At 35.6% G+C, this 13,546-nt stretch overlaps 1 protein-coding gene across 4 annotated transcripts in view; it reads right to left on the bottom strand.

Moving 5' to 3' along the window:
• The window catches only part of grhl1 (grainyhead-like transcription factor 1), a 37,631-nt gene extending 24,509 nt beyond the window's left edge, over positions 1 to 13,122 (bottom strand). Inside the window, exons 1-2 of one of the 4 annotated variants that reach the window (XM_027172465.2) lie at positions 12,463 to 13,122; positions 9,976 to 10,035 (exon numbers count right to left, since the gene is read on the bottom strand). Coding sequence is in view for 2 of the 4 variants with exons in the window: in XM_027172464.2 (XP_027028265.1) it covers positions 9,976 to 10,007 (32 nt within the window). In the remaining 2 variants the exon portion in view is untranslated. Of the gene's footprint in view, positions 1 to 9,975; positions 10,038 to 12,462 lie in introns of those variants that run through there. The other 3 variants (XM_027172468.2, XM_027172464.2, XM_027172463.2) reach the window with 3 other exon arrangements.
• Positions 13,123 to 13,546: the final 424 nt, after the last annotated feature.

The raw sequence follows: 13,546 nt of genomic DNA, 5'->3' as shown, positions 1-13,546 counted from the left end.
TTACGTCTCTTTTTCATCCTCCCTGTCTCTCTCCCTGTCTCTCTCTCTCTCTCTCTCTCTCTCTCTCTCTCTCTCACACACACACACACACACACACACACACACACACACACACACACACACACACACACACAAAGCATTTCTCTTTATGCTTAACTTGACCTACAGATATTTTTTTTGGAAAAAAAATAACTTTTCCATAACCACCCCAATAATTGATGCGACTGTCTAAGCAGAGCACGAAGAAGCACACTGAAATGAGAACTGAGCAACTTCTTCAACTAGTTATAAACATGTTTGTGCATTTTTTAATTTGTCACACTCAGTGGCAGTTTGCAAGAAGATGCCACAAAAAGTCAGTTTCTGGAATGCTGAAGAACAGAACGCACAGGATTCCTCAGACGTAAAACCTGTGATGAATTTTTTTGTTCCCCATTGACCAACAACATGATGTGTGTAAAGCACAAATTATAAGATACTCTCAGATGTTGAGTTTTGTATCGTGTTGTCCTCTTGTGCTGCATGTTAAGGTGCACTGAAAAGCAGGTGCAGTTTTTCATAGATGAGTATCAGTGAGGAATGTAGATTATATATAGCACATTACAATGTAAGAGAAAATGGATTGAATCTGGTCAATTTATTTTCCGTTTCTATTAAGAATAAACCAAAAGTAATCTAACAAAACCTCTCTTTTTGGCAGATCATTTATATTTTTTTCAGTTTTAAACAATTTTAAACAAGCAACTTTCTTTGACATGACTACAACATCTAAAACTGGCTGATCGATCTTGTATTTGATTCATAAGCCGAATCTTTTGATAGATTTGCCAATATTCAAGATATTTTCACTTTTCTTTTTTGACATCAGTAAAATCATTGATGGAAGAAACATGCACCTGTATTTCCTCGTGTGAGAGCTTCATATTTCCAATGTAACACACACACACACACACACACACACACACACACACACACACACACACACAGACACACGCATGCATGCACAACAGCCTCAATTTTCCTCACAGGACACTAGGTCAACTGTTAACTGTTTTGCTTTCTGTCTCACTCCCAACATTCACCAAGTGACACTTGACGCTTAAAGATTTGCGACCTGATATCAACATGCACGAAAGAAGTACAAGAGCAAGTCAGTACATGCTTAAGGCACACCTCAACACTTCTCTATGAAGATCTCAACAACCCAACCGAAGAAACTGTAACTTGACAAAACCTTTAGCAGGCTGAATGAAGGGACTGGCAGACTGAGATTGGGGCCTGAAGAACAAGAACAAGTTTTAGCCTTGTGCACTAAAGGGAACGTGTTCCTCTGCCTTGCCCGGTTAGGCCTCTTTTACAGCCCAATCAAGTTCTCAGCCACCAGTGATTTATAAAACACACACATGCTACACATGGGGAAAGATAATGTATCAAGTGGCCATACTGGTTTGAAGCCCTATACAGCATGTTTCCTGTGTATTCATTCTCCCACGCATTCGTTCTGTTCCGCCAATGTTCATTACTTATACAGATCTCTGTATTGTTCATATTCACTACCTTCATCAGTGTGGTTATGGTCAGATGTGATCGTGCAGCCGTTATTTTAACCATCTCATTAGTGTCTCTGGTCCTTCAAGTCTACTGTTTTTTTGTGATCAGATGTTTGACAAATAGAACAGAGTATAAGAGAGTGCAGATGTGTTTTAGGTATAGACAAAACAAAGCACACCCATCTCCTGCAGATCAAACACTGCCTCCAGCATCTACAACCCCCACCCCCAGTACTGTGGGGTATTATTCCCCTTATTCTGCTGTCTGTATGTCTAATAGGGCAATTTCTGAATAATGACTTTCCTTTAATTGTTTCCTTTAAATTTTGTCCACAATTAGGCAAGGGGGAAAAACCCCATTGTGATATAGGTTGTGTTGTTTATATTAGAAGATCATTTAATTCAATTCAATTATTTGTCGTATAACGTTTTTAACAATGGAGATTATGACACATTAACTATAGAAAGGATAGAACATTAACTATAGAAGGATAAAAATTTTACATTTAGAATGTTGTCAGTTTATGCCCAATGAGCAAACCAGAGGTGATAGTGGCAAGGAAAAACCTCCTGAGATGACATGAGGAAGAAACTTGAGAGACCCAAAAGGAGAACTTTATATTTAATTCATTCTCATTTTAACACAAATCTAATGTTTTCAGCTGTTCTGCTGGACTCCAGAGCCAAAATGATTAAAGCAGTGTGGAGCACATGCAAATCCCTTGACAGCAGTTAGAACTTTATTTGAATTTAATTTTATATACATAACACCAGGGGGGATAGAGGGGATTTTAGACCAGCCACATTAACTGGCAAGCTTTTGTGCATATTTTCCAAAACTCATTGAACTGTTCAGAGTAAGCAATGAAACTCAATTCACAGCAACAGTGATACTTCTTAAGAAATCTGTGAAAAAACCTAGGGGGTGGGGTTTGTATATCAGTTTGTGCATTAAACTTTCACACATACAATGCAACCTCTTCATTTCTATTTCTAAAAGGTGCACAATAAAAAGTGACAACAAGAACACAAGATACAAAATGGACCCACAGAAGAAATATAGACAATCAAACCTAAAACACACACACACACACACACACACACACACACTCACACACACATGCACGCACACACGCACACACGCACACACACACACACACACACACACACACACACACACACACACACACACACACACACACACACACACACACACACACACACACACACACACACACACACTTACACACAAGACAGCCAGAGAACAAGTGAAGGAGGGAGAAGAAGAATCCCAACAGGTTATGTGCCAAATCATGACAGGTAAGAACATGCAGGAAGAAGTTTCACTTGTACTCAAGCCAACGATTTTGCACTGATCATGTGGGTGTAACAGTACAAAAAAAAAGATGTCAAATAGGTTCCTCAAAGAAAACAAACTATTACACAGAAACCTTATGAATGGTTACTAGCTGCCCATCACTGAGAACTCAGCTAGGAGGTGACAAGATGAGTTTTGGCTTCTTATGTTCATTTAAACGTCAAGTCTCCTTCTGAATGTTAGACATAAAGGTAATGATGCCGCTATAGACGTTTATTGCTTGCAAGTTCATTACAAGTACATTAACATTAAATGTTATTAAGGTCACTAGATTAATGTTAAGTTTACAAACATAATAAAATCCTTTATTATTGGCTGTTGGAGCATTATCTTTTTATACACAAATCAAACAAAAGACACACAAAACATTGAAAGCTGCTGCTTTACTGTTAATCTGCTATTGTACTTGTCTTGTTTAATCTTTAATATATCTGTATCTGTACTTTATCTTTAGAATGAGACCAAAAAACTTATAAAATAGTGGATAAAAATTATATGGAATTTTTCCGGTAGTATGTGGTAGACTACTGGTTAAGGCGTTGGTCTACTGACCAGAAGGTCATGAGTTTGAATCCCAGGTCCACCAAGCTGCCACTGCAAGGCTATTAACCCTCAACTGCTCAGTTGTATAAACTGAATCAAACTGTAAATCACTCTGGATAAGTATGTCTGCTAAATGCCATAAAAGTAGAATAATAAAAGAGTTACAATAAAATTACGATTATTTGTACAGTAGCAAAGGATTAAAAATATTTTTTTTAAATTATGAACTATCTTGTAGTGTTACTAAAAGTAATATATATATATATATATATATATATATATATATATATATATATATATATATATATATATATATACTCCTGTTACTAACACTACAAAATAATTGTTTTGATGATCAAAAAGGTCAGGGATTTAAGCCACAGCACTGACAACCTGCCACTGTTGGACCCTTGAACAAAGCCCTTAACCCCCTCTGATCCAAAGACGGTTACAGTACAGTGAAAGTCTTTTCTTCACATATCCCAGTATAGGAAATGTGAAGAAAAGACTTTCACTGTACTATAATATTTATGTGACAAATAAAAGCTGCAGCTGCTGTTCAGTTAACTCAGCAAAAAAAGTCTTCTCCTTTCTCTCTTCTTAGAAAACACTTCTAGCTATTTGGCTATTCACAATAGTTTACAGCACACTTGTAAAGATGTCTATAACCGACAACACTATTGTTTAGCCATTAAAAGTACAATAAAATCCTACAGCTACACTGCTGTCATTGAATTACAAAGACAAAGAAACATAAAAAGCCTGAAAATAAATAAATAAATATATATATTTTTAAAAATTAAAATTAATTTAAGTGAATTAAAGATTAAAGATAGTTTAATGTAAAGGTTTTAAGGTTTTATTGTTGTTGTTGGTTTTTTTAATGAAAGCATAAAAAACAAGTTTCAGTTGAATCAGATCCAGCTCTTTTCCCCTGAGGCGAGGAACACAGAGGTGACATGTTAGCAGCTCTACAGGCATTAGTGAAAATGTTATGATTCACCAACACAAGGTCTCTTAGTTTTTTGGCACTTAAATCAAGTCAAACCTAAAAAAAAATCACTTTAACCTGAAAATTAACAGGCTTGTTTCTATTGTTTCTATTTTTATTGTTTCTATAGTAAAAGCAATTTCAATTGAATTAAATTGTGTTTCCTGGTGTTTGTGAGCGGATGTTAATTTAACACTTTTAAAAGGAGTCTCCAGTGTCAGAGCTTTGTAAACCCGGTAAAGCTGTGACATAACGGGAAAGGCTTAACAACGGAAAAGCTTTTTGCCTTTTCTGTAACATGACAAGCTGCATTTTTCTCTTTATAACTCCAGAATAAAGAGAAACGGAAAGACTGGTGAAGAAACAACCTTTAATCTGATTTGTTTTGCAGACATTCCATCTGAAACATAATAAAAACTAAGTAAATAAAAATATAATCATATGATTACAAATTTAAAATGGGAAAATTGGTGTGGCGTAAAAGGAATAATAAACTCTGGGACATTCTGTTATTAGAAAACAATTAACTTAGTACTAAAACACTATTGTAATCTTTAATTCATTTTACTATTACAGTACATCTCGTCATGTTTTTTGAACTGCATCACTTTAGAGAATAAATTAAAAAAAAAAACAGTGTTCAAGTCAAAAATAATGTGTAAAATGATAACTCTATGACTATTCAAAAACTAGACAGCTTAATGTGAAGTCTGGGTAGAAATATTGTTATGGTAAGGGTTATACGTACTTACTCACACACTTGGAAATGACACAATTGTGACATTTACAATAATAATATGTAATTACAAAGCTATAGCAAGCACAGCAACAACCAGTTAACAAACACTTTTTAATTAATTTCTGTCATTTTATTCCAGTTCTATGTCACCAATCACAACTCGGACCAAGCCATGGATCTAAATCAAAATTTAAAAAATCATAATACTCGCTGAACATTTTGTGGGCGATGGGAAAAGGACGAGATTGTCAGGTAAGCAGTCACAGGTGTCTATAATCACTGAAAATAACTGGTCTGACTTGTCACATAAAATCCTTACACTACATAAGACAAAGCCCTGCCCAAGATCATATCAGAGGAGCACAAAAGACGTTCTTCTTTCTTCAGATTTGGTCCTGATAGAAAGTCTGGTGAAAAACAGTGAACATATGAATGATTTAGAAACACTGCAGGTTTGTGCTCCTCCTTCTGATATTGTGCTGATATCTGAGATGTTACACACTGATTTATTTTTGAGTCATATCTAGAATAAACAGCTTTGGTTGGGGAACAGAATGTTACTAATGTAGTGTTTATGTGGACATACCTTTAACCTTCCACATTTATATCACTGATCTTGATCATTGTGTAAATGACTTCTTTATATTACAAAAGTAAAGTATGTGTAATCATTTGCAGTGTTACATAGTCACTTACAGAATTATTGGCACCCTTTTTGAGAATGATCAAGAATAACAGTATAAACACAATAAATAAATGATACTCTTGAAATGTACAGTATAGACAGAAATGAGGGACTCGTCACAAACAATTGTACAGAATAGTTTTAGAAAGTGCAATTTTAGTCCTTGTTTAGTTCATGTATTATGTTATATTATAATCATAGCTGTCTGTGATTAACTAAAGGGGAAATACTTTGCAACTCAGTAACAGTAGGAGACATAAGGGTTGATGTTTGCTTTAAGAGATGAAGTTTACAATGTTTTCACAGAATGGTCATTTCATTTCAAATAACCTTTAAATTAAGAGCTGCTTTAAATTAAGAGCTAAGTACTGCCATCTATCGCGTTACATCCTGCTATCATGTTTATCTGTTTCTTAATGAGGCAAAACATAGTTTCACCAAAAAATATTTTAAATGCAATTTGCCAAGCAGCAGTTCAGCCAGCAGAGGGCTGAACCGATAGTAGGTGTGCTCTCAGGCTCTCAGGACCTAATCCTGCCCAGGAACCAGCCAAGCTACTGAGGTGTTTACACTTAATGTCAGTCCCAGGCTCGGATAAAATGTGAGGTAAAACCTGTGCCAAATCAAAAACACAGCTCGGATGATCCACTGTAGTGTCCCAGAAAAGGGAGCAGCTGAAGGACCACACTAACAAGAGTAAAGAGATTAGATGTAGTTAAAGTTATGCGTAGTTTAGTAAATGTGCCCTGGATCCCTGCGCCCCAATGTAGAATAAGGAGCACAGAAACTGGATGAATTTTGCACTATTTCTTGCTTCATATTTAATGTGTTACACTGAACATTTTAACTGCTTTTGCTTTTTTTTTTTTCTCCAAATGATCAAATTTACCTCATGTACAATCTCTTATACTGAAGCATATGTTCAGATGACACTCTGATAGATTTCATTTAAAACCGACCACGATTTTTTTTTACACTGTCCATGACAAATACATCAAACTAAACCAAAGAAACTCTGAAATTTACATAAATAATTTAAAGAGTCTACTTTCCAATCAACTATCAGTTTTTCAGTTTCATAATTAGTAATCAAAATAGAACATCAGAAATTTTATTTAAAATTATATTTAAAAAAAAAGAATGCATAAATAATAGAAGCATTTTTTGCTACAGTATTTGGACGCAAGCTATATAATAAACTGGTCCTTTAGTGCCTATTGTTTATTTTGCTGTATTAATCAAATTGCACTTCTGATAAATAGGCAATGGATGTTTTTATCATGTCTGCAGCCCATGAGTAAATGAAAGTTTTATCATGTCTGTAAAATTCCTTGAAAAATTAAAGCAAATTATCTCCAGATTATCCTGCAGGATTTTAAGTATAATTTCAGAGTACTGATACAGACATGACATCATCTATGTCTTTCTTTGGGAATCCATAGTTAAGTGACGTGACATACGGCTAAGTATGGTGACCCATACTCAGAATTTGTTCTCTGTGTTTAACCCATCCAAAGTGCACACACACAGCAGTGAACACACACCTTGAACACACACCCGGAGCAGTGGGCAGACATTTATGCTGCGGCCCCCGGGGAGCAGTTGGGGGGTTCGGTGCCTTGCTCAAGGGCACCTCAGTTGTGGTATTGCCGGCCCGAGACTCGAACCCACAACCTTAGGGTTAGGAGTCAAACTCTCTAACCATTATGCCACGACTTAACGGGATTGTGTTAGTGCATCCATTCTCTCAGTAGTACTGATACAGGACATGACATCATCTATGTCTTTCTTTGGGAATCCATAGATCTATAAATAATCACACATTTGCTCACTTTTTTGTAGGAAACCTTCATTCTCTCTGCAAAGTCAGTGAATGTAAATAACAAAAGCAAATTAAATAATTGGTAGTAATTAGCATTTGAATGTTTATAATACATGACTGGTTTTTGGTTTTGCTTTAAATTCCTGATATTCAGATATATGAATAAAATATTCGGGAGCTGATTAAAATCTCTGCCAGACATTTGAGTGAGAAACAGAAATGTATCCCACCTTTATTGGTAATAGGTCCAAAAAATTGTATTATTGAATAAATCACTGTATTGTTAAAATTTCACAAATACACACAAATTAATCATTGCTAAATAACCAAAGTCTGACTTTGACCTTGTAAACCATTTGTATACTTGATATAAACTATTATGTTTGTGTTGGAGTAGAAAAGCTATAGAAGGTGATTGAAATAAATGAGTATATACATGAATATACTGTATGCTTTTTTCCCCCAAAGGTCATTTTAGCCTTTTGTGGGTGTGTTCTTTCATTGATTTTATTTATAACCTACAGATGGATGTATTAATCATATTATTACTGCATGTTTAGATTCTGATTAAAATAAAAATTTACAAATGGATCCTTAGTAGTTTATTTGGAGTAGATTACATGTGCTAGATAAGCCTGAATAATCTGTGATGTTCTTAATTGAACGCTGGGGGGCAGCATTAACCTTGGTCAAATCTACACTCCAGCATTATTAGTATTTTTATAGGAAATTAGGCGAAATTACTTATAAAAGAAATACTACGTATAATATTTACCACACAGAGAACTACAATCATAATCATAAAAACATCATAAGCAATAATTTATATTATGCCATTTTTCAAGAACTATTCAATTCATTATTGAATTAATTATTGAATATTTGAAATAAATTCAGTTGCCTATTGTCCATAGCATTAAATTGAATTAAATTAAATTAAATTAAATTAAATTAAATTAAATATTTAAAGCACCTATAAGATTGTGGACATTGACACAATGCAAAATATATACATATTGTGTGTAAATGCACCTTTAATGAGCAAAGATAGAGTGGCAGGAAAAACTCCATAAGATGATGTAAGGAAAAACTTTAAGAGGAACGAGATTGAAAAGGGTAACAACAGATAGTGTGATTATAAATTATATCCTCTCCATAACTGTGTACTATATGTTGTACTATATCAAAAATAAATAAATTGTGTAACCAGGAAATTTGTGTGTGAAAACCTATTCTATTTATTCTAACATGAAGTCTATCTTGTTTATTGTTCACCGATGGAGACTTGAGTGCAGAACTGTTTATTAATTGCAGTCTAAAGCCATCTTCATTGTTTCTAAGTGTTTTTTTCAGGTATATATGTGCTGCCCGTGTGTAGCCATTCTCAGCAGCATTTAGCAAGTGGTGAGAAGAAGTATCCAGAAGTAAAGCAACAAGATGGATCAGTACACTTGTATAACACAGAATCAATTCCACTTAATTGTAGAAAGATAATGCTAGGATATAAGTCAAGTGCAGTACATTCAAAAGTGCTGTAGACATACTTTAACTTGTCATGTTATTTATCATATACCCAAGTAATAATATGATCCAGTAATAAAGAGTAGCCATAATTCAGTACCATGTCGACAAAATAATGATATTGGAAAAAAATTCTCAATATTTACTGGTTTATACAAAGGGTACAAAAGTCAAATAAATTAATAAATAGATTCATCTATTCTTTTTTGTAGCAATTTTTCTACACACCGTTGCAAGCCTTGAGCTTGATGAAGGGGACTTGGGAACAAGGTAGAGGGTAACCTGGACCACGGCCATCCCATTGCAGTAAAGACACAAACTACAGATAATTTAAAGATGCTAATCTGCCTACAATCCTGCCTAGTGTCTGGACGGGGGGTAAACTGTAGTATCTGGATGAACCTCTGTGGTTAAGAGGGAACATTTTGAGGACTGAGGCAGGACAAAATAACAATAACAAATCCCAAAGGTGCTAATGTGCTAACATCTAAACCTATTGCTATTGTGCCTTCACCATAAATAGATACATACATACATACATACATACATACATACATACATACATACATACATACATACATACATACAAATAGATAAATACATACATACAATGTTTTAACAACACACATTGATTACTCTTCATTTAACCAGTCATGTAAATTTGATCATTCTTCTCTCTTGTCTGCAGTACATGTCTGTTCGATCAGCAGAGAGGACACGCTTATAATTTCTTTACTTGCACTTACATGTTTGCTTGTTTTGACTTCCTTAATGGCATTTCCTTGATCGAATCTTAGCTCCTCCCTCTGAGGGCAAAAGAAAAAAGACAAATAAATAGATAGATAAAACAGATAGATGAAAATTACTCTTCAATTCCTTTTAATGTTATTCATGCTTCTGTTTTGTTTAGTAAGTTTTATAATAAAAATGAATCCAGCTCATGTGAATCACAGGTAGTTCTGTTAATATCCTGGCTATAAATCACTAACCCCTTAGATCTCTGGTCATCATTTTAAGAACAAATTCATAGCACATAGCAACATATCAATGTCTTTAATATATAAGATGACAGACTTTTTATGAAACTAAACCATTAGTTTAGTTCCATTAGGATAAAGTATATGCAAACAATATGCATAACATAAAAAAAGAAACAAATTTGAAAAATAGTTTAAAAAATATTTATAGTTTTTCTATTATGGATGTGGCATGTCTTTTGTTCCAGTATTCTATTTATTTGGAATGAATTCTTGATTAAAAATTAGAGAGACAGTAACCACAGTGAAATATGAGTGAAAGTCACAAGTGAAGTAATTTTGTTCCTGTGCTCCTAAATTAATTTTTATTTCTAAGGTTGACATTTGATTGGAATTGCCCTCTAGTTCTCAGTCACACCCTAAAATGTTTGTAAGCCACATTGAAGTCAGTGCTTGTTCCAGCTGGTGTGATAGAGAATGTTTTTAGACAGCCAGGCTGGACTTGCCTAGAACCCCACTGACTCACACTCTATGGACTACACCCAAAGAGCTGTCAGTAACAAAACACGCCCAAAAAGTGCCTCATTTCCTCCAAACCAAATTTGAATTGGAAAGCAAGACTATCAACCAATGGAATGAGTTACTACTCTAAGAATTCATGACAATTATGAATTATGTAATGACAAGGATTTTGGTATTCAAGCATTCAATCATGTTATATATTATTGCTGAGTCATTAGGAATCAAATTGGGAATTAATGTTAAATGTTAAATATGAAGTGAACCCTTGATTTAAAGAACCACTTGCACTCTCATTCTTCATCCTCTAGGCTTTAGTAGTTATTGCTTGTATTATTCTTGTATTATTGATGTATCAGTCATGTATTATTCATGTATTATGACGCTTGTACTCTAGTTGCTCTGTTAGCTTTATCTGTCTTCCTCTGCTTTCAATGCAGTGTGTGTGTGTGTTTGTTTGCTTGTGTGTGTGTGTGTGTGTGTGTGTGTGTGTGTGTGTGTGTGTGTGTGTGTGTGTGTTTTGCAAATCGAGTGGGGGTGAGTTGGATGAGGAGTACAAGCTTATTGTTGTCAAGGAGTTGGTGTTTTACACCTCTCCTCTTATCTCATTTAAACATCTCCTCTTTTGAATTCCATGCCATTTCAGTTACCTCTCCAACCTTAACATTCTTATCTGGTCCACTAGGAGACTTCCTGGAAGAAATGGACACCTCTCCTGGACTCATTCGCCCTGACACACAACAGCTACATCCACACACAAAGGAAGCAATGTCCTGGTTTTCACCTGTCCTTCCCCAACTACAGACATGACTGCTACTCCACTATACTCCACCTCCATTGGCTTCCGGATTCAAAACACTGATGCTTGCCTACAAAGTCTAAAACAGACCAGCTCCCTTTTAACTCAAAGCCCTCCTCACTACTCACACTGCATTCCACACCCTAAGATCTACCAGCACTGCTCATTTGGTTCCATTGTCTCTCAGGTTAAGAGGCAAATATACTGTACTTCAATTCAATTCAATTCAATTCAATTCAATTCAATTCAATTCAATTCAAGTTCATTTGTATAGCGCTTTTTACAATTGACATTGTCTCAAAGCAGCTTTACAGAACATAAACATAGAACAAAAGGTTAATATAAAGATTCATATAAAGATTAATATTTGTATTAGATATATTTAAATGTGTATGTATTTATCCACAATGAGCAAGTCTGAGGTGACTCAGGCAGCAGTGGCTGTAATGAGTCTGTCTGTGTTTTCCTTGTTTCTGTCTGCTGTCATTCCCTGCTGTTAATTGTTGGCCCCGCCCACTTATTTGTTACCATGGACACTAATTGTACGCAATCTTTCCTCCGGGTGTGTTGTCTTTGTCTCTGATTGTCTCTGCTTTGTCATTGGTTCCTGTCACCTATATATTCTCTGTTTGTTCACTTCCCTGGTGCTAGTCGTTTCAATGGTCCTGTTTCCTGTCAGCTCTGTGTTTGGTCTTGTTTTGCCTGCCTGTCTGTGTACCTGTTTTCTTGTTTTTTGTCATTAAATCTCTTTACTGCATTTGGATCCTCATTCGCCTTCGCCTCACCATGACAGAGGCAAGGAAAAACTCCGTTAGAGGGTAAAGGAAGAAACCTTGAGAGGAACCAGCCTCAAAGGGGAACCCATCCTCATATGGGTGACACTGTAGGGTGTGATTATAAATATACATTATTGATGCAAAAGATCACATGGAGTTCACCTCTATAGTATTGCAGAGTCCAACTGGAGCTGGTAGATCTCTAGATGCCTCAGGATTCTCAGAGTCGGCCTCATCTCAGTAAAGGTCCAAAATCTTCATCGCACGGAAGACGATCAGAGCTGATCCAATTTCTGGATGCCTCGGGATGGGTTGAAAGAGAGAAGCATTGGAGAGGGATTTAACATATCTGCTGTTCATAATATTTGCAAGTCTGATGTAATAGTGCTCAATATTATGGGATGTATTGTGTACGCCTGACTAAAGAGAAGTTTTTAATCCACATTTAAACTGGGAAAGTGTGTCTGAGTTTTTGTAGTACGGGCAATATGAATTTCCAAAGGCAAGTTGCTGTCTTATAACACCCTGTGGTCTTTCACTGTTCCTCGAAATGGAAGTTGAATTGTGAGAGTTTCTGTGTACTGGTTTATGGAATGATAAGTAGTATATCTCTCTTATCTGAGGTCACGGGGAGCCTGTGCCTATCAAAAAATTACAGCTCATAAAATCTTTTATTTCTCTAACACACTGAGATCATTTTGACAATTTAGCTATTTCATCTGGTTTTGATGAGATATATAACTGTTTATCGTCAGCATAACAGTGGAAACTAATCCCATGTCTTCTAATGATGTTCCCTAATGGAAGCATGTATATCAAGAAAAGCAGAGGTTCTTGGACTGATCCTTGAGGGACCCCATAATTAACTGGCAATAAACTCAAGGATTCACCATTTAATTTTACAAAATGGTATCGATCAGACAGGTAGGAGCTAAACCAACTTAAAGCCTGTCCATGAATACCTTTGTAATTTTGTAAGCGATTTTGTCGACTGCAGCACTAAGATCAAGTAGAACTACTGTAATAGAGATATCCAATCTTGGTCCGGAGCTAGGAACAAGTCATTTGTAACTTTCACAAGTGCAGTTTCTGTGCTATGATGAGGCCTGAAACCTGACTGAAACTCTTCAAAGATATTGTTCTCCTGTAAGAAGGAGCTCAGTTGAACAGACACAGCCTTTTCTAGTATTTTAGAAGGTGCCATGGTAGTGGAATGAACTTACCCTAGGAGTCCGGACAGCTGAGT

The sequence above is a fragment of the Tachysurus fulvidraco genome, chromosome 12 (assembly GCF_022655615.1).
Source record: "Tachysurus fulvidraco isolate hzauxx_2018 chromosome 12, HZAU_PFXX_2.0, whole genome shotgun sequence".
NCBI classification, from domain to species: domain Eukaryota; kingdom Metazoa; phylum Chordata; class Actinopteri; order Siluriformes; family Bagridae; genus Tachysurus; species Tachysurus fulvidraco.
The sequence above is the reverse complement of the archived record's forward strand: the minus strand, read 5'-3'. Positions and strand labels throughout refer to the sequence as shown.